General features: G+C 34.2%; 2 protein-coding genes across 2 annotated transcripts in view; one reads left to right on the forward strand and one right to left on the reverse strand.

Moving 5' to 3' along the window:
* Positions 1–1,212, reverse strand: part of LOC107176807 (putative disease resistance RPP13-like protein 1) — a 35,050-nt gene extending 33,838 nt beyond the window's left edge. The window contains 1 exon segment of the mRNA XM_052441240.1: positions 2–1,212. Within this exon segment, the coding sequence (XP_052297200.1) occupies positions 2–831 (830 nt within the window). The 5' untranslated portion in view covers positions 832–1,212.
* A 13,465-nt stretch (positions 1,213–14,677) lies between these two features.
* On the forward strand, positions 14,678–18,733 carry LOC102627519 (uridine 5'-monophosphate synthase). The gene is made up of 6 exons (XM_052442541.1): positions 14,678–15,552; positions 16,026–16,109; positions 16,231–16,313; positions 16,401–16,488; positions 16,579–16,833; positions 18,320–18,733. The coding sequence occupies exons 1-6, from the start codon at positions 14,758–14,760 to the stop codon at positions 18,446–18,448; spliced, it is 1,434 nt and encodes a 477-aa protein (XP_052298501.1). The 5' UTR covers positions 14,678–14,757; the 3' UTR covers positions 18,449–18,733.
* The last annotated feature ends 160 nt before the right edge of the window (positions 18,734–18,893 follow it).

The raw sequence follows: 18,893 nt of genomic DNA on the forward strand, positions 1-18,893 counted from the left end.
ATTATCAACAGTCTGCTTAGTAATGGAGCTTAGAATTGTTCTTGTTAGCCTGATAAGATCAAAATCATCAGAGACGCAAGTCCATGCCCTGCGATCAAAATGATCCTCCACTTGCTTATCATTGTAGACAAGCTGAGCAAGAGTGGTTTTACCCAGCCCGCCCATACCCATAATAGGAATAACTGCGAATCCACCATCCTTTCTTGAATCATCCTTCAACAACAATTCAACAATTTCCTTCTTTTCTGTTTCCCTGCCATAAACGGCTTCCTCCACCAAAGAGGTTGTCTCTTGCCTTTGCCTGGCTTTTTTGGACCCCCCAGCTGAACTTTTTATCAAATTCAGCGAGCGTATTCCTTCTTCAATATCTTGAAATCTGTCGTTGATCCCTTTGATTTTGGACATCATGGTGTAATCGAACTGAATCGATTGTGGAGTAAAAGTGGTGCAGCAAGTAGGAATGAGCTTCCGAAACTTACTCTTCGTGCTCGTACGACTGCTGCTGGGTTGATCATGAGCAGCAGCTGGTTCTCCATTTCCAAGCAGCAACTTCCTCCGGAAAGCCTCAGTTTGGAACTCATCCAACAAGTCTTCAACGTCATAAGCCAAGTTCTGAAGCTCGCCAAGCCACAACTTCACAGAATCATCAGTCTTCTTCTTCTCCTCAGCATCATCAAGCACCGCCTTGATCGTCACCAACTTATTCTTCCACTTCACTAGATCTGCTTGGATTCGACCTTGGCGTGCAAACAACCGAATCCCCTCTGAAGCTAACTTATTGATCAGCATCTCAACGCACGCCGTAAGGATTGCCTCTCCGATGATCGACATTTTTTCTTTTTTCTTTTTTTGGGTTTTTTGGGACAGAGAAAGAAACTGAATTATGAGTTGGTGGAAAGCAAAATGAGAAAAGTGAAGAAGCGGAAAGAGTTTGTGATTGTGCCTAGCAAGCCTAGAAATCAAGAAAAACCCACTGTAAAAGTGAAAAGTAAAACGGAGCCCACCACAAATATAAAATCAGAGGAGTACAGAAATTTAAAAAAAAATCAAACATGTAATGATTTGTAAAGTTATTAGCGATTTGTAAAAGTCAAACATGCGTCTTCTTCCTCTTGAGTGTTTTTTTTTTTTTTCTTTTTCAAAAGAGATGGTGGGGTTGGGTTGTTTGCAGAGTTAATAGCGTGGGTCTATCTGTCTTTGTTTTAACTTTATTAATTAATTAGTGAAGCAAACATGTAAGGATTTGTAAAGATCACGGGGATCAGATTATTGGGAGATATTGCGCTTATTATTCACAATTTCTTGTAAGAAGAATTTGTAAGACTTATTAATTTCGATGAAAATGTATCGTTATTAAGTTATTATTTAATTCATTAAGTTAACTTGAGGTATTAATATTCACTAATTGTGGTGCTGGTGAATTTACTTAACTTGTCATTATTTGTAATTAAAGAATGAGGTTCAATCAATTTATTGGAGAAAAATTGATTTTAATTCTTAGGATTTGATTTCACTCTCTTTTATTTTTTGACGTTGCCAAAGAGGCAGTAAAAAACTTGTTAAATGTCATCAAATGCTTGTATCTCATCTGACAAATTGGCAATATTTGTTTGGTATTTCATCTCAACGGGACGAAGTAAGGATTGCCTCTCCAGTGATTGACTTTTTTTTTTTCTTTTTTGCCGCACAGAAAGAAACAGAATTTTGAGTTTTAAAGCAAAATGAGAAAATTGAGCAAAATGCATGTAACAAGTCTTCCGCTTTTTTTATTCCAGTAAAGTGCAAATAAAAACAGAGCCCACCACCCATTCATAATTGGAAAATGATAAACGAACGAAAGCGCGTCGAAGGGACGACAGAAAACGCGTTTCCTCATCCAATTTTGTTTTTGTGGGACCGATAATAAATAATAAAATATTTTTTTATGGGACCGATTAAAAATAATAAAATAAAGAAATAATGATTATAAATTTTTGTATAAATTTATTTTATATAAATTAATATAGTATTAATTTATTAGTTAAATAAAAATATAAAATAATAAAAATAAATTATATGGACTAAGTAATATTTAATTTAACTAATTTTATTATACTATATTAATTTATACAAAATAAATTCATACAAACGTTAGTGGATATAATTACTCAAAATAAAGAATGAAAAAAAGGATAGTGTGCAATTTTTCTTTTAATAATTTGGCAATTCACCAATCACCAGTCACCACCACTTGTTACCAGATTCAATGAATGTAAAAACGCACCTCGACATTTGTGGAAAATGGGATGTATCTACTACGAACCTTCCCTTTGGAAATCTTCAAACTCATAAACCATGTTAAAATTACTTTATGGATTGAATTAATTTCCATACTAAACCGAAGACTTAAAAGTACAATACAATTTTTTATAGGCAATTCCTATCTTTTATATATATATATATATATATGTAAGGTACGTTCTCTTTATATAAACAGTATATATGTAGGATTTATATATTATTTATGTGAGGAGAATGTATCTTATATGTATATAAAATAATGAGATTTTTTTTTATAATAATCCCAATAGAATATCTCCTGTCACGTTACATTACTGTAGTGTCAAAATAAATTATAATAAAATTTTAGCTGAACATAAATTCGACTCATTTATTAAATATATATACTTAATAAAATAACAACGATATAGACCCAACTGAAATAACTCAACGGAGAAGTCTGTAAATGCTTTTGTTTGGTAGCTGGCTAAAGCAGAATCTGTAAGTTACAGAGTCTGTAACTTAGCCTGCTCCATGTGAAAACAAAAAAAGTCCTGCCACCAATAATTCAGCAAGCTTCACTTTATTACACGAAGGTGAAAGCAAAAAGCCAAAAACAGCCCCCACCACCATCAATAATTTAGCAAGCTTCACATGCTAGTGCCTGTCTGCTTGACGAACTGCACACAGCACATGGGTGGACCAAGCATCATTGAATAGTTGTAAAAAATAAAAAATAAAAATCAGTGTACCGCAAAAAAATGGAAGTAGAAATTAAAACTTACTTTTTTAGTTATGGCTCATATATATAATACAAGTATCAAGATTTAAGTAGAATTCACATATACACATGCGGCTAGTTTTAACCGAGAGATAAATTAATCATTAAAACTCAGGTGTTTCTAAATGATTGAATAATGATATTATACGAACCTTCCCTTTACAAGTCTTCACACTCATAAACCAAGTTAAAATTAAAAAAAAACAAACGTTTCTCTCTCTCTCTCTCCTTTTGCCATATGATTACTTTATTTATTGAATTAATTTCCATGCTATAACGAAGACTTAAAAGTACACTATAATTTTTTATAATCACAATGGTAATTTCTACCATCATATTATATTATTGTCGTGTCAAAATAAATTATAATAAAATTTTAGATGAACAAAAGTTCGACTCGTTTATTAAATATATATACTTAGTAAAAATAATAAGACGATTAATATGTTATCAGGTATAGGATCATTTGGGCAATGCAATCCGAAGAGTATTCCAGAAACCGAACGTGAGAGACAGTGGAAAGGGTATGCTTGCTATCATTGTCCTACGTCCATTGGAAAGTTATATTTTAAAAATCACCAACAAGGTATTTTAGCACCCCCGTGAATTATGTCGTTTTTGTCACCCATATTTGTAAAGTAAATAGAAAAGCAGTTGGACTGAATTATGATAATTCTCATTTAAGTTGTTGGACTAAATAGAAGACAAATATATAATACAACTTTTGCAACAAGAATAACAAAAAGTATCGGAAAAGAAGGATGACTCAAAAAGGAGTTCTATTATAAAAGAAGATTAAAGTCCTATTCTAAACGAAGACTCAACAACTTTAAGTAATTGAAACTGCAAATGACACGTATGTTCTTTATGCCCCCTCAAGATAGGCCACGGGTAAAGAGGCCAATCTTGTCTCTTAGCAGTAGGAACTGAGAACGTGGCAAAGGTTTGGTGAGGAGATCAGCAAGTTGGTCGGCAGAAGAAACATGAGCCACACGAAGTAAACCAGATTGAACCTGTTCACGGATAAAATGGTAATCCACTGCTACATGTTTCATTCGAGAATGAAACACAGGATTGGAGCTTAACTGAGTAGCACCAATGTTATCACAATAGACAACTGGAGAAGATTGCAAAGTCACACCAAGTTCAGCAAGCAGTGAACATACCCACCGAAGTTCAGCAGCAGTAGCAGCAACTGAACGATATTCTGCTTCTGTAGAAGAACGAGCAACCGTTTGTTGCTTTTTAGAACTCCAAGAAATAAGATTCCGCCCAAGATAGACAAGGTATGCACTAGTGGAAGAGTAATCATCTTTATTGCCAGCCCAGTCAGCATCCGAGAACGCATGAAGAGCATCAGAGAACCCATGAAGAGATAAAGGAGACTCACGATGGAGAAGAAGACCTTTATCCAATGTGCCACATAAATACCGTAGAATTCTTTTAACAAGTACCCAATGCTCATCAGTAGGCTGATGCATAAATTGAGCCATCTTATTGACAGCAAAAGAGATATCAGGACGAGTGAGAGAGAGATATTGCAAGCTCCCAACTACAGCACGAAATTGAGAAGGATCTGAAAGAGGAGTGCCTGAGGTGATGGTGAGTGAGGAAGAATTTGTTGGTAATGGGGTAAGGACGGGTGTAGCATCTGCCATATGAGTTCTTTTAAGCAAGTCTTGGATATATCTTCTTTGAGAGAGCAATATGCCTCGCCGATGTGGAACAACCTCAACGCCAAGAAAATAAGAAAGAGAGCCAAGATCTTTCAGGGAGAAGCGTTGAGCCAGGCAGTCAACAAATTGAGAAACAAGGTCATCACTATTACCAGTAACAATGATATCATCAACGTACACCAGTAAAAACAAAACATGTCTGCCAGTGTTGAGAACAAAAAGAGAAGTATCAGAGTGAGAATTCGTGAAACCCGAATGCACAAGAAATTGGCGTAGTTCATAATACCAAGCCCGTGGAGCCTGTTTGAGACCATAGATAGCCTTATGAAGTTTACAGACATATGTTGGACAATCAGAATCAACAAATCCTGGTGGTTGAGCCATGTATACATGTTCTGAGAGTCGACCTTGAAGAAAGGCGTTGTTGATGTCGAGTTGGCGAAGAGACCAACCATTGCTTACTGCAATGCTAAGTACAAGTCTCACTGTGGTAGGTTTAACAACCGGGCTAAAAGTCTCATGGTAATCCACACCGGGTCGTTGATGAAATCCTTTGGCCACAATGCGAGCTTTAAACCGATCAAGAGAGCCATCAGAGTGTCTTTTAATGCGAAAGATCCATTTACAACCAACAAGATTAGTGATACCATCAGGAGGAACTAGTTCCCATGTCCCATTACGAACAAGAGCATCATATTCTTCAGACATAGCTCGACGCCAGTTATGATCTTTGAGGGCATGAGTCATGGAAGTAGGTTCAAGATTAGGTGGGGATGATAAGTGGGTGTGAAGGTTGAGTTTTTGAATTGGTTTACGAATATTATTCTTGGCCCGAGTAGTCATGGGATGTTGGGTGGTATTTTGTGTTTCGGTGGGTTGATGGGTAGGATTTGGTGATTGTTGGATGGGTGGTGAGTGTTGCTCTGTTTTTATTTGATGTGTTGGTATCTCAAAGGAAAGTGAAATGTCTTCAACAGCAGGCAGTTCTTGTGGGCGCTCTTCAGGTGGAGTAGTAGAAGGCGGCTGAATTGGAGAAGGTAATGAGACAAGGAGCATTGGGGGAAGCCAAGTATCTATGGTGGTGGAGGTAGGGCGAGGTAGATGATCATGAAGAGAGGTGTATGGGAAAACTGACTCTACAAACTTAACATGACGAGAAACAAATATTTTGGAAGTAGATGGTTCAAAACACAAGTAGGCACTTTGAGATAATGAGTATCCAATAAAAACACAGGGTTTGGACCTTTGATCAAGTTTATGAGATGTATATGGACGAAGCCAAGGATAACATAAACATCCGAAAATCTTTAGTTTAGTATAATTTGGCATTTTATGGAAAATTAATTCATAGGGAGATGATAGATTGAGCGTTGTGGTTGGCATCCTATTAATTAAATAAACAGCAGTAGCAAAGGCATGGGACCAAAAAGTAACTGGAAGGGAAGCATGAGAGAGTAAAGCGAGACCGGTTTCAACAATATGGCGATGTCGTCTTTCTGAATAGCCATTATGTTCAGGTGTATGAGGTGGAGTGGTTAAGTGAGATATGCCATTTAGAGAGAGGTAATCTTTGAGGCCCACATATTCTCCCCCATTATCTGAATACAGGGTGATTATTTTGAGTTGAAAATAATTTTCCACAATGACTTTGTAACGCTTAAAAATTTCATGAACTTCAGATTTTCGCTTGAGTGGGTAAAACCATATGTATTTGGTAAAGTGATCAACGAAAATGACATAGTATTTGAAACCATCTTGTGATAAAATAGGTGAAGTCCATACATCAGAGAAAACAATTTCAAGAGGTCGCGTAGATGTAAGAGATGAAGTAGAAAAAGACAACTTATGACTTTTATTGCAAAGACATGCATTACATGAGAATTCTTTTGACATAGGAGAAGAAAAATCTAAGTGATAACTAGAAAGAATGTGTTTCAAAATGGGAGAAGCAGGATGACCTAATCGATGATGCCAATTTGAAGAAGTGGTTTTGACATTGGAGAATGCGAGAATTGGAGAAGACATAGAGTTATTAGTCGGCCATTCATACACTCCATCCTTAGTGCTGCCCTTCAGAAGGATTGCCCCTGTGCGAAGGTCCTTCACATGAAAAAAACATGGATAAAATTCAATTGATGCATTATTAGTAGAACAAAACTGAGATATAGAAATTAAATTCTTTTTCATGGTTGGTACACAAAGGACATCATTCAGAGTAAAGGTAGTAGTGGAAGTTGGAAGAGAGATAGAACCAGTGTGGGTGATGGAAAGACCAGTGCCATCGCCAATCATAACATCGTCAGAGCCAGTATAAGGTGCATGAAGGGATAAGTTGCTCAAGTCTGTTGTGATATGGTGTGACGCTCCACTGTCAAGTAACCAAGTTGGATAGTTCAAGGCATTGTTAGCAACATAATGCGCCTGTGGCTGCCAGGGTATTGCCGAAGTGTTTGGTAGTGAAGATCCTGTGTTGGATTGCTGAATTGGTACAAGCTGAAATGATGGACATCGCCTGGCTGAGTGCCCTTGGATGCTACAGATCTGACAAAAGCCTAGATATGGACGAGATGGAGGACGGTTGTTGTGTGGTGGAGTACCTGAGTGGGTAGGCACGAGTGGTCGGCCAGGATTGGTAGACGACGGGCGCCAGCCTGTGTTACCAGTAGGATGTTGAGATTGCGGTCGCCAGTTGGGGTTGAACTTTTGTGGGCGCCAAGTGGTATTTGTTCGGTTGGTTGGATTGGCAGTGATAGGAAAATGGACATCAGTCTTTTTGTTTGCTTGAAGGGATGCTTCAAAAGACAGAAGTTTCTCATGAAGCTCATCGAAGGTAATAGATGTGTCACGTGCTTGAACAGCACGAATAAGTTCTTTGTAGTCATCTTCCAGTCCATCTAAAATCCTTTCTGTAAGATCTTCCTCATCCATTGGGGATCCCAGTGTGGCAAGTTCATCTGCACAGGCTTTAATAGAGTGAAGAAAATCTGTGATATTCATGGTACCTTTGGTGTGATTTTTGAGACGGTTCTTTACTTGCTTGATGCGGCCTCGAGAAGGTTTAGCATATGTGTTGGAAAGAATAGTCCATGCTGCACGAGATGTGGTGGCTCTGGCAATGAAGGAGATAATTGTAGGAGACAGAGAACCGATGAGGGCATTAAGGATTGAGTAATGATACAGCCACAAACTCTTGTACAAACTTATTTTGTACAAACTGAGGTGGCATTAATTCATTGGTTGAATGAAAATATAAATTAATAAAAACAAATCATGTGGGCCAAGTGATATTTAATTCAACCAATCTTATCATGCCACATCAGTTTGTACAAAATAAGTTTGTACAAAAGTTTGTGGCTGTATCATTACTCTTAAGGATTAGTTGATCTTGTCGAACCCAGACATTGTAGGCTGGATTTGGTACTGTAGAGTTGTTTGCAGTGAGTGTTTTTGGCGGACAAGGTTTTGAGCCATCAATGTATCCAAGGAGATCATAGCCGATGAAGAGAGTTTCAAATTGAAGCTTCCATGAGAGGTAGTTGGTGGAGGTGAGTTTGAGAGGAGCCTGTGCAGAAATATTGATCGTAATGAGATGAAAGTTGTTGGGGTTGAGAGCAATGGAGTGTACTGGAGTGGTTGGAATTTCGTCTGTAGTGGCCATAGTCACTGTTTGAGGAAGAAAGGGGAAAAAAAAAAAACTAACGGGGAAGAGGAATGCGCTGCTCTGATACCATAAAGTAAATAGAAAAGCAGTTGGACTGAATTATGATAATTCTCATTTAAGTTGTTGGACTAAATAGAAGACAAATATATAATACAACTTTTGCAACAAGAATAACAAAAAGTATCGGAAAAGAAGGATGACTCAAAAAGGAGTTCTATTATAAAAGAAGATTAAAGTCCTATTCTAAACGAAGACTCAACAACTTTAAGTAATTGAAACTGCAAATGACACGTATGTTCTTTAATTTGCACCGACACTCGGTGGGGTGGTGCGAGGGACTATTAAGAATAAAAATATGGAGACATTAATTAGGGATTATTATTATTATTATTATTATTGCTTAAAATCTCTTAAAAAAATATATGTTAACATTGGGAAGGATATATAATCTCCTTTTATTAGTAAATTATTATTATTATTATCATTGCTTAAAATCTCTTAAAAAAATGTATGTTAACATTGGGAAGGATATATAATCTCCTTTTTATTAGTAAAATCTGTTTAGTTTAGTAGTAACTTAATCTTTAATTTACATTTATTATCATATCCCTATAATAAATAAATTAATATATTTAACTTAAGAGAGTGAGCTCTCTAATTTTACTTCCCATTTGCCCAATTGGCTTTCATTCATATACAATCATGTTTAACATCTCATTTTGCCTAATTTGCATTGGAAGAAAATAAATTTGATTTGATTTTTATCTATTATTCATCATTTTTTATCATCTTAACATTGGGATGGATATATTCATAATTTTAAGTGAATAATTTGGACAAAAGATAATTATATCTTAATTTTAAGTTTTAAATAAAAAGTTGTTGGTTTTATTATACATGTCATCGATGACATATCTTAAATCAATATATTTATTTATTTATTATAGCGATATAATAATAATTATAAATTAAAAATAAATTTATTATTAAAACAAATAGAATTTTTTAACAAAAATAGGAATTATATATCTTTTAAAAAATATTAAAACATTTTTTTTTTTCAAACGTTAAGATATCACTGTCCATTTCCCATTAATCAAAACAAAAGTGAAAAGAAAAATCAGAGCCCACTATAAATATAAAATCATTGGAGCTCATGATGATGCATTTGCTTTACATGCATTTCAAAAGTTTGAAGAGAGTTTATCAATTCTTCTACTTATAAAAACAAGTTAAATTAAAAGATTTTAATCTCTCTTCTTATTACTATAAGTGCACCGTGCACGACATTTTTTTACAATAAACAATACCAATTTGTAATGTAATGTTATATTCATATTCCCATCGCGTTGAAATTTTAAATAATGCAAATTCGACTCGTTTGTTAAAAGGTATATATAATTAACATAACGTAAATATTACACTAATTAAAACAAAAGACAGTATCCGCCACCAATAATTAAATTAGCAAGCTTCGCATGCTCATGTTTCAAGAACTGAACATTGGTGAATTAACACCAAGGATCAATGAAAGAATTACAAAATAACAAAATGGATACTATGTATTTTTTCTTTCAACAGAAAATGGGACTAATTTTCAGATATTTTCAAATTCACTTATTTACAAAAGCAATACAGAATGATTTCCTTTTATTTTGAAACATTGTATGAACTCGAATAACAATGATACAAAGAGAAAAGTGGTAATTCTCTGATTTTTTTCTTTTTTCCCTCTTTTTTAAAAGGAGACGGTGAGGTTTAGTTGTTTGCAAAATTATTGGTGTGGGGTTCTATTTGCTTTTGTTTTCACTTTATTAATTAACTAACGAAGCAAACATGTAATCATTTATAAAGGAGTCACTAGCATCGGATTATGTAAGATGATTTCGTAAGACTTATTAATTTCAATGAAAATGCAGTGTTATTAAGTTATTAATTCACTAAGTTAACTTCAGGTTCTAATATTTACTAATTGTGGTGATTAATTTATTTAACTTGTCATAATTTTCATTTGAGAATGAAATTCAATCAATGTATGAAAAAAGAAAAAGAAAAAAAGATAATTTTTTAAAATTTTTAATTCCTATGATTTGATTTCACTTTTTTCCGAATATTGACGCCGTAAAAGCTTGCCGAATGTCATCAAATGCTTGTATCCCATCTCACAAATTAGCAAACATCGTTTGGTTTCTTTATAGGTGGCCATCTCAAATTAAAAGTAACAACATCCACCATATATGGAAATTTAATTTTGATAATACTTTTTACTTTTAAAAGAAAAATGCGAGTATAATAAGAGAGAACAAGAATTGATCATGTCCCAAGAGACTGAAAATAAGATTATATAAACTTGAATGCAAACATATCATATGTTAATCTTAATTTTTTTTGTTGCTCAAAATTAATTAATTAGTTCTACTATTCTTTTTTTAATTGTATGGTGGGAAACACATTGGTCACTTCTGAATCATGTTGCATATTTGTTAACTCAAAAAAACAGTACACTTTTGTATCAATCAAACTCACTTTGTTAATATTCTTCATCATTATGGTTAATGGCTTAGCAAATGTAGAAGGAGTCAACCAAAATGAATCACTTTCTCTTGTATTAACCTTTTATTAATTGTTGAAGTTAAAAAAAAATGTTAAAACAAATTAAAATAGTTCCAACTCAAAATCAGTAGGGTGTAAGTAGGTTGTTATAAATATTTTTAAATTTTAGTCTAATTTAATTGTGTGATGCACAAACTTTCTCACTTCTTTTATTTCTTTTATATAAATAAAGGGTAGAACTATTATAACTCATTTAATCACTTTTTAAATCCCTCTACTTATTAAGACCATCATAAAAATTCAAAAATCCTTTTTATACTCACTACATCTCTTAAAAATATCGCAAATATGACACATTTGTCTTCACCTTCTATTTATCTTCAACATTCACAATTTTTATTTGAATTTGTAATATTTTTAACACTGTTCATTCACTCATTAGAGTTCCAATAATAACATATAGAGATTAAAAATATCATTAGCAAATTATTTGTTTGTGTTCTATATGATATTCTTGATTTGGAAAAAGCTTCATCGACAATATATGTAAATAAAAGACTAAGAACTGCCAATAATTCAGATTTGATCGAAACTTCACAAACTTATTTTCACTTAAAAAAATAAAATAAAGTAAAAGAAATTCTTGTGTTTTAAAAGAGAAACTACCAGACATGTTTCTAAGACAACTAGAAACCAAACTAGGCTTGAAGCAGTGAGTTTTGAATTATAAAAAAATACATAATTGTAATTTCACCTAAATCAAATGATGAATTTCATGACAAGGGATTTAGACTATAGACCAATACACAAAGAATTGGATGTTCATCGCATTTGTTCTTGAAATTGTTTTGCGCAAAAAAGTTAACTATTGTATTATGCTGTATTACTATTTTAATACAAGTGTATTATATTATGCTGTATTACATTAACACTGTATTATATTAATACTATACAACTTTTGGTTCTACACTGTACTATATTAATTTTTAATTATACATACACTATATTATGCTATACTGTATTATTTTTTTGGTGGTTAATTTCAATTATATGTTTGGAAATAATATTTATTAGTACTTAGCAAAATATAAAATATAGAACCTTAAATTTTAGAATATTTACATCAATTTTTCTAGTATAAATATAAATAATTATAATAATTCTTCATAGAGCTTATGTAAAAATAACAAATTCTGAATTTTTGATATCGTAACATTTTTTTTAACGGCGTTTTTCAAATGTATACCTTATTGATGATGCACCTTAAAACTAAATATCAAATTTTGCGATCATGATCAAGTCGAGTTTTACATGATGAAAGCAGCATGACACAAAAATTGAAAAAAATAATGGCCGGCAAAAAGTTATACAAGCAACAACAAAAGTGCTAATTACTTGGAAAATAAACAATCAAGAGCCGCTGATAGATATGAGTCATATGACAAGGTAGAGGAATACATATATCTGCATACATTTTTAACAAAGAGATGCATGTCCAAGAATACAAAAATGATTCACATACTAATATGCTAATAACAGGCTTGATAAAGCTACAACCTACAACATTACACAATTGTTGGCTTTGGCATTAAAAGATCATCTTTGTAACCAACTGGGTAGCTATAAAATGAATACTAAGTCAATCAAAGGGGAAAGCTTGCTACAAGACTTTGAAGCATTATTCTGTTGCATCACCTTCCTCCTCTGCCTCACTTCCTGCATCCCAAATTAAAGAACAACAAATATTAAATAACAAAAACAAAATCTTCAATAGACTTTTCATACTCCATAGAGCAAATCTATGGGAATCCACAAAATAATTGAAATACATCAATCCTGCAGGTCATAGTAACAAATTACAGATACACAATCATGCATATGCAACAAAAAAAATGCTTATATATTACAGCTGCTTTTTGGCATGACTACTTCATAAGTTATATATGATAGATAACATTATTATTCTAATCACATGGTTATGATTTTAGTTGGACATACAAAAGCTACGTGCATGAATCTGTATCATGCCACCTTTCATAAGTCAAAAATTTAAATCAAATCAATTTGGTTGAGCCTTCAAATTCCTATTCCAGTCAAAGGAGATGATTTTTCCAAAGGTAAAGAATGGTCCGATTACTTAAGCATATCAACCTTTTTTCTAGGCTAAAGTTTACCCCTTTCCATTTCACTAACTCTCCTCACATTACCTTGTGTCAACATTTGCATACATGATATACTTTCACGACGGCTAAAAACTCATTTAGTCCATGTATTTTAAGATTAGTATTTATTTAATCCCTGTATTTTTAAAAATACCTCGAAACATCTCTACCATTAAAATATTAATACCCCTACCATTATTTTTTATTTTTTTTCGCTTACTTTTACAATATTACCCTTTTATAATAATATTTTTGTTTGGACATTAATAAAATAATAATAATTAAATTACCAATTTAACTCTAAAAATAAAAAAAATTATATTAATTTTTAATTGTCAAAAATTGTATATTGTATTTGTACCTTATTTTACATTAAATTTGTTTCCATCCGTTGGATTTGAGAAATGGCAAATCCAAGATCCATATCGTCAGGCTATTTATTTCTGCACTTGTAACATAGGCGCTGCCAAAATAATCTCTCTTACACCTTAGTAATTTGATCATTTCAAACTACACAGGTTGTTAATCAAGGACTAATTTGATATAAATAAATATATTATGTTATTATTTAAAAGAAATAAAAAGGTAGGGATGTAAATGTTACTATACATTCAGTTATTAGCAATAATCCCCTGACTAGCGATTTTCTTTCTATTTTTATTTTTTTTAATTGAAGCAATTTACAAATATTTAAAAGTATTAAATACAACTTAGAATTCTATATAGTTCAAAAATCACCACAACTAGTGTCTAGCCATCTATTCCCGTGTTTAGGATTATATATACTCTTTCCATAATTGTGAAAGAGAAAATAAATTGTGGAGTCCCCACATCTTATATTGAGGAAGGTTTCTACCCTTTCTCACAATAAGCTCATTTTACAGGGTCCAATTACCCAGGCTACAGTCTCGGTGCTATTTCTATTTTTGAACTAATTTATTTATAAAGTTTCAGTCTTTAAAAATATATGTTAAAAACATATATATAAGTTATTAAAGAAATAGCATTGATATAACCACAAATAATTTTATAAATTATGACAAAAATAGAAAAAAAAGGATAAAATATTCAATTTTAAGTTATAATGTATTTAAGTTGGATACGCCGATACGGTGGTTGAAGATGTAGTTGCCATTGTACAAACAAGATAAGATATTACTTTATCGAAGCGGTTCGAAAAATACAAGCCTGAAAATAATTGTTTTATAGGAAAAATAAAAGATCTTATTCAATCATACTCTGAATTACACAATAACAAATTTTTTCTTAATAAATCCACTCATTAAATTAAACTCATATAGAAAGGTTGTAAAAAGATCCCAAACTAATTAAAATTTTTAAAAATTACCCTACATCAAATTATTTTTTTTGTACCATAAAACAAAACGATAGTCGCAAACTTATTTTGTACTAGGAGTAATGATTATGTACAAAAATGGGCACAGAAAGGTCTTTGGCTCTACAGTCTACTCGGTGATTCGTGAAATGCTTTCAAAGAGGGGACAAAAAGAAAAAAGAAAAAAGAAAAAAGAAAATAGAATATATTCTAATTTTTTTAATTAAAAAAAAAAACCCTACTATGTACTTTTATAATAACTCCCTCGAGTGCAATGTCTCAAAGGTTGTCTTCTTCGTCCCGCTGACAACCCAAAAGGCCGAAATGCAATGTCGTCGAATTCGATGGAGTCATTGATTCTCCAACTCCACGAGATCTCGGCGGTTAAATTCGGAAACTTTAAGCTAAAATCCGGCATATCGTCTCCCGTTTACATCGACCTCCGACTTATCGTTTCTTACCCTTCCCTCCTCCGCCAAATATCCAAAACCATCATCTCCTCCCTCCCCTTCACAACCAAATACGACCTCGTGTGCGGCGTTCCGTACACCGCCCTCCCAATCGCCACCTGCGTCTCCGTCTCCAACGACGTCCCCATGCTCATGCGGCGCAAGGAAATCAAAGACTACGGCACCGCCAAGGCCATCGAAGGTAATTTCAAGAAGGACGAAATCTGTCTGATCATCGAAGATTTAGTCACCAGCGGCGCGTCGGTCCTCGAAACGGCGGTGCCATTGAGAGCGGCGGGGCTGGTGGTGACGGACGCCGTCGTATTGATCGACAGAGAGCAGGGAGGGAGGGAGAATCTGAAGGAGAACGGAATTGAGTTGCATGCGATGATAAAGCTGAGCGAAATGGTTAGGGTTTTGAGGGAGAAAGGGAAGCTTGATGAGGAAACGGAGAGAGTGGTGATGAAGTTTTTGGAGGAGAACAAGAAAGTGGCGGCTTCGAATTTAGGTGGGGTTAGGGTTAGGGTTAAGGGTTTGAAGTACGAAGAGAGGGCGAATTTGATGAAGAATGAGACTGGGAGAAAATTGTTTCAAGTGATGGTGAAGAAGGAGAGTAATTTGTGTTTGGCTGCTGATGTTGCCACTGCTGCTGAGTTGCTTCAAATTGCCGAGAAGGTTTCTTGTTTTAAGTTATTCAATTTTCAATTTTTGTGCTTTAAATTGTAGGTACAAATAAGATGATGTTGACTATATTAGAGTACTTTACTCTGCCTACTGCCTGTTGTCTGTGGTTTGGTTGTTGATTTTGTGACATTTGGATGTAATAATGTATAAGAATGTCCAATATAATCATTCTGGATTATCTTTTAGAGTGCCATTTGTTCTTTTGTAGTAGTTCAATTTTTTCTCACGCAATTTAAGGGAAAAAGAGGGAAAAAAGAAGAAGTATATGCATCGGTGATAATATTACTTAACTAATTTAATATTGTTTTGTTAATCATTAATATTTCGTGAATGATTTACATTCATGTTTTTCACAGGGTTCATGATAGCACTGCACATAATACGATGCTTTATTCATCTGATTTTCATAAGAAAGATAGTTTGTTTGTTTTTTCTTCTCTCTAATTCTCATTTGAGATTTTCAGGTTGGACCAGAGATCTGCTTGTTGAAAACCCATGTCGATATATTGCCTGATTTCACCCCAGATTTTGGTTCCAAACTTCGTGCGGTATAGCTCCTCAACCCATTTTCTAGGGAAATAAACTCGACTATATTCTGATTTTGTGGATTCTTATGAAATGTTAATTAAGCAATACTAGTTATAGCTAAAAAAATTTCAACTCTTGAAGATTGCAGAAAAGCATAACTTCCTGATTTTTGAAGATCGCAAGTTTGCGGACATTGGTAACACTGTGACCATGCAGGCTGAAGGGTAAGACTCTGCGCTTCTATATTTCTTAATTTCTTTGTTCTTTGTGTCCTTGCTTCCTCTTGAGGGTTCCTGTCTCTGTGTCTGCAGTGGTATATTTCGTATATTGGATTGGGCCGATATAATAAATGCTCACATAATCTCTGGACCGGGAATTGTGGATGGTCTGAAATTAAAGGTTAGAATCAACTATTTGGTATAACTTTTGTTTGCCATGAAGTAATCAACTAATCTGTTTCTAATGTCACGCATACTATTGATTTACCAGGGATTGCCTCGTGGTAGGGGTCTGTTGCTGCTGGCTGAGATGAGCTCAGCTGGTAACCTAGCAAAGGGAGACTATACAGCAGCAGCTGTGAAAATTGCCGAGGATCATTCTGATTTTGTCATTGGATTCATCTCAGTTAATCCAGCATCATGGCCAGGGGCACCAGTCAATCCAGCCTTTATTCAAGCAACCCCTGGAGTTCAAATGGTAAAGGGAGGTGATGATCTAGGCCAACAATATAACACTCCATACTCGGTAAGTTCTGTTCGTTCACTAGCTCCCCTCAACGTGTTATTTTTCTAGCAATACTATCCATGAAAACTATTAATACAAACTTATCTATGCAAATGAACATGGGAATACAATTATTAAGGTAAACGTTAAAAGAAAGTCAATTTAATTGCCACATCACCCATTTTCATTTGTGGTTTTTTTTTTTTTTTACTAATCAAATTTCAATGTGCCAGGTTAGTTTATATTGGTTGAGTGTGTATGTCTAGTGTTTTGATAAATTTGTCACAAGTTGTAAAATAGATGTAAACTTGAGTGAAGAATTAGCAATTGAACAACCAGCTCCAATCGAATTAGCATTTTTGCCTTATGTTCAAATTTGAGAAGGCCTAACCGAAACATTTTTTCTTAGGGCCCCAGGTGCATTGAGCCAGCTGAAGGACTAATGGGTGCTAGTTACTTAATATAATCTAAGAAATAAAATCAGCATTTTACATGTAATGGAATTTTAGGCATGTTAATGAGGCATAAGGGGAAGAACTGTTGATTGCAAATTTGGGAGGGCATCAAAATGATTTGTTTTGGTGTGATAACGAAAAATTCTAATGAATAAACCCAAACCCTGGAATGTTTTGCCATATATCACTAGATCCTCAAAAGGTTAGGAAAATGAGGTAAAGAAGATCCATTTTCCTCCTGTTTTATATATGTAGGAACTTTATCTTTTCATGGGTACATCATTGCTATCACTAGATCCCCAAGAGATTAGGACAATAAGATAGAAAAGATCCATTTCGTCCTTTTTTTTTCACATATAGGAATTTCATCATTTCATGGGTACTTCATTTCTATGGACCCAAAGATATCATTTGCTCTGGTTTCTGAAATTGAGCTTCGTATACCATGCTTTGAAATTGACCCTTGACTAGAGAGAAAAAATTTTCGTTTATGACCAGAAATTTTCTGTAAATTGAAATGAGAAAAAGTTGGAGAGGAAAAGCTTGGGATTTATAATTTGGTAACATGTTTTATCTTTTCTTCAGGCAGTAAGCTTTGCTTAGCTGTGTCTAGATATCTTTTTGTCCTTGATTGGCTGAATTCCTAGATATTTCATCCTAAAGACTTATTTGTATCCATCTTTTCCCTCCATACATTGAACCAATGTTGTATCTTGTTTCAAAACAGGTAATTTCTCCAACTTCAAATTTAGCCTAGCCAACTATAATTTAACCAGGGAACAAGCTAGAAGGGGCAGAGTTAATGAACTAAGGTTAACTGGTGTTTAAAATAGTTGTAACTTGTACCTCAGTGATTTTATTCGAGAGCCTCACAGCCATGTGATATTCCCTTTGTCACACATAGTATGACTATTAAGATGCTTCTTGCAGGCTAACTAATCAAACTTGTTACACCAACAAAACAATAGCTGAGTGCTCGACTGCTCTTAACCTGTTCTATTTGGTTGACACTGTTGCAGCTTTAATAACTTTAACGTAAAATTGTTCTCCAGGTCATCTACGATAGGGGTAGTGACATAATTATTGTGGGTCGTGGAATTATAAAGGCAGCAGACCCTGCATTGGCAGCCCGTGAGTACCGGCTTCAAGGATGGGAGGCCTACTTGGCTAAGTGCAGCTGATCCTCCATTTAGGTCTGGACTTCTGCTCGCTTCAACGGTTGCGATAATGAACAGATGAGTCAAGTTCTGTTTAATATACCATGCATTGGTATGTCTTATGAAACCGAGAGAGTTTGAAGCTTTTGGCTGCATTGTACTTATAGTAACTTCTCAAGTCTGGTAATGCTGCTTGTCTGGTTTTCCCAATGAAACATGGTTCCAAGATTTCTGAGTGTTGTGTTATCAACAATATATGAAATTTATGAACGTGGTGTTTGGAGTTGCCAACCATCTCATTCAAAATTATCATATTGAATGATTCGGATGATTCCTCTTTTGTGGTTTGGATGGACACGTGGCAATGCGCAGTAGATGCCTTGGAAATTGGTATCGGGCAATCATCTTTAAATGTTGATATGGTAAAATGACCAGGATTACTTTATGTTTAGCAAAACGAATCCTTTTC

This window comes from Citrus sinensis, chromosome 5 (genome assembly GCF_022201045.2).
Source record: "Citrus sinensis cultivar Valencia sweet orange chromosome 5, DVS_A1.0, whole genome shotgun sequence".
Taxonomy (NCBI): Eukaryota; Viridiplantae; Streptophyta; class Magnoliopsida; order Sapindales; family Rutaceae; genus Citrus; species Citrus sinensis.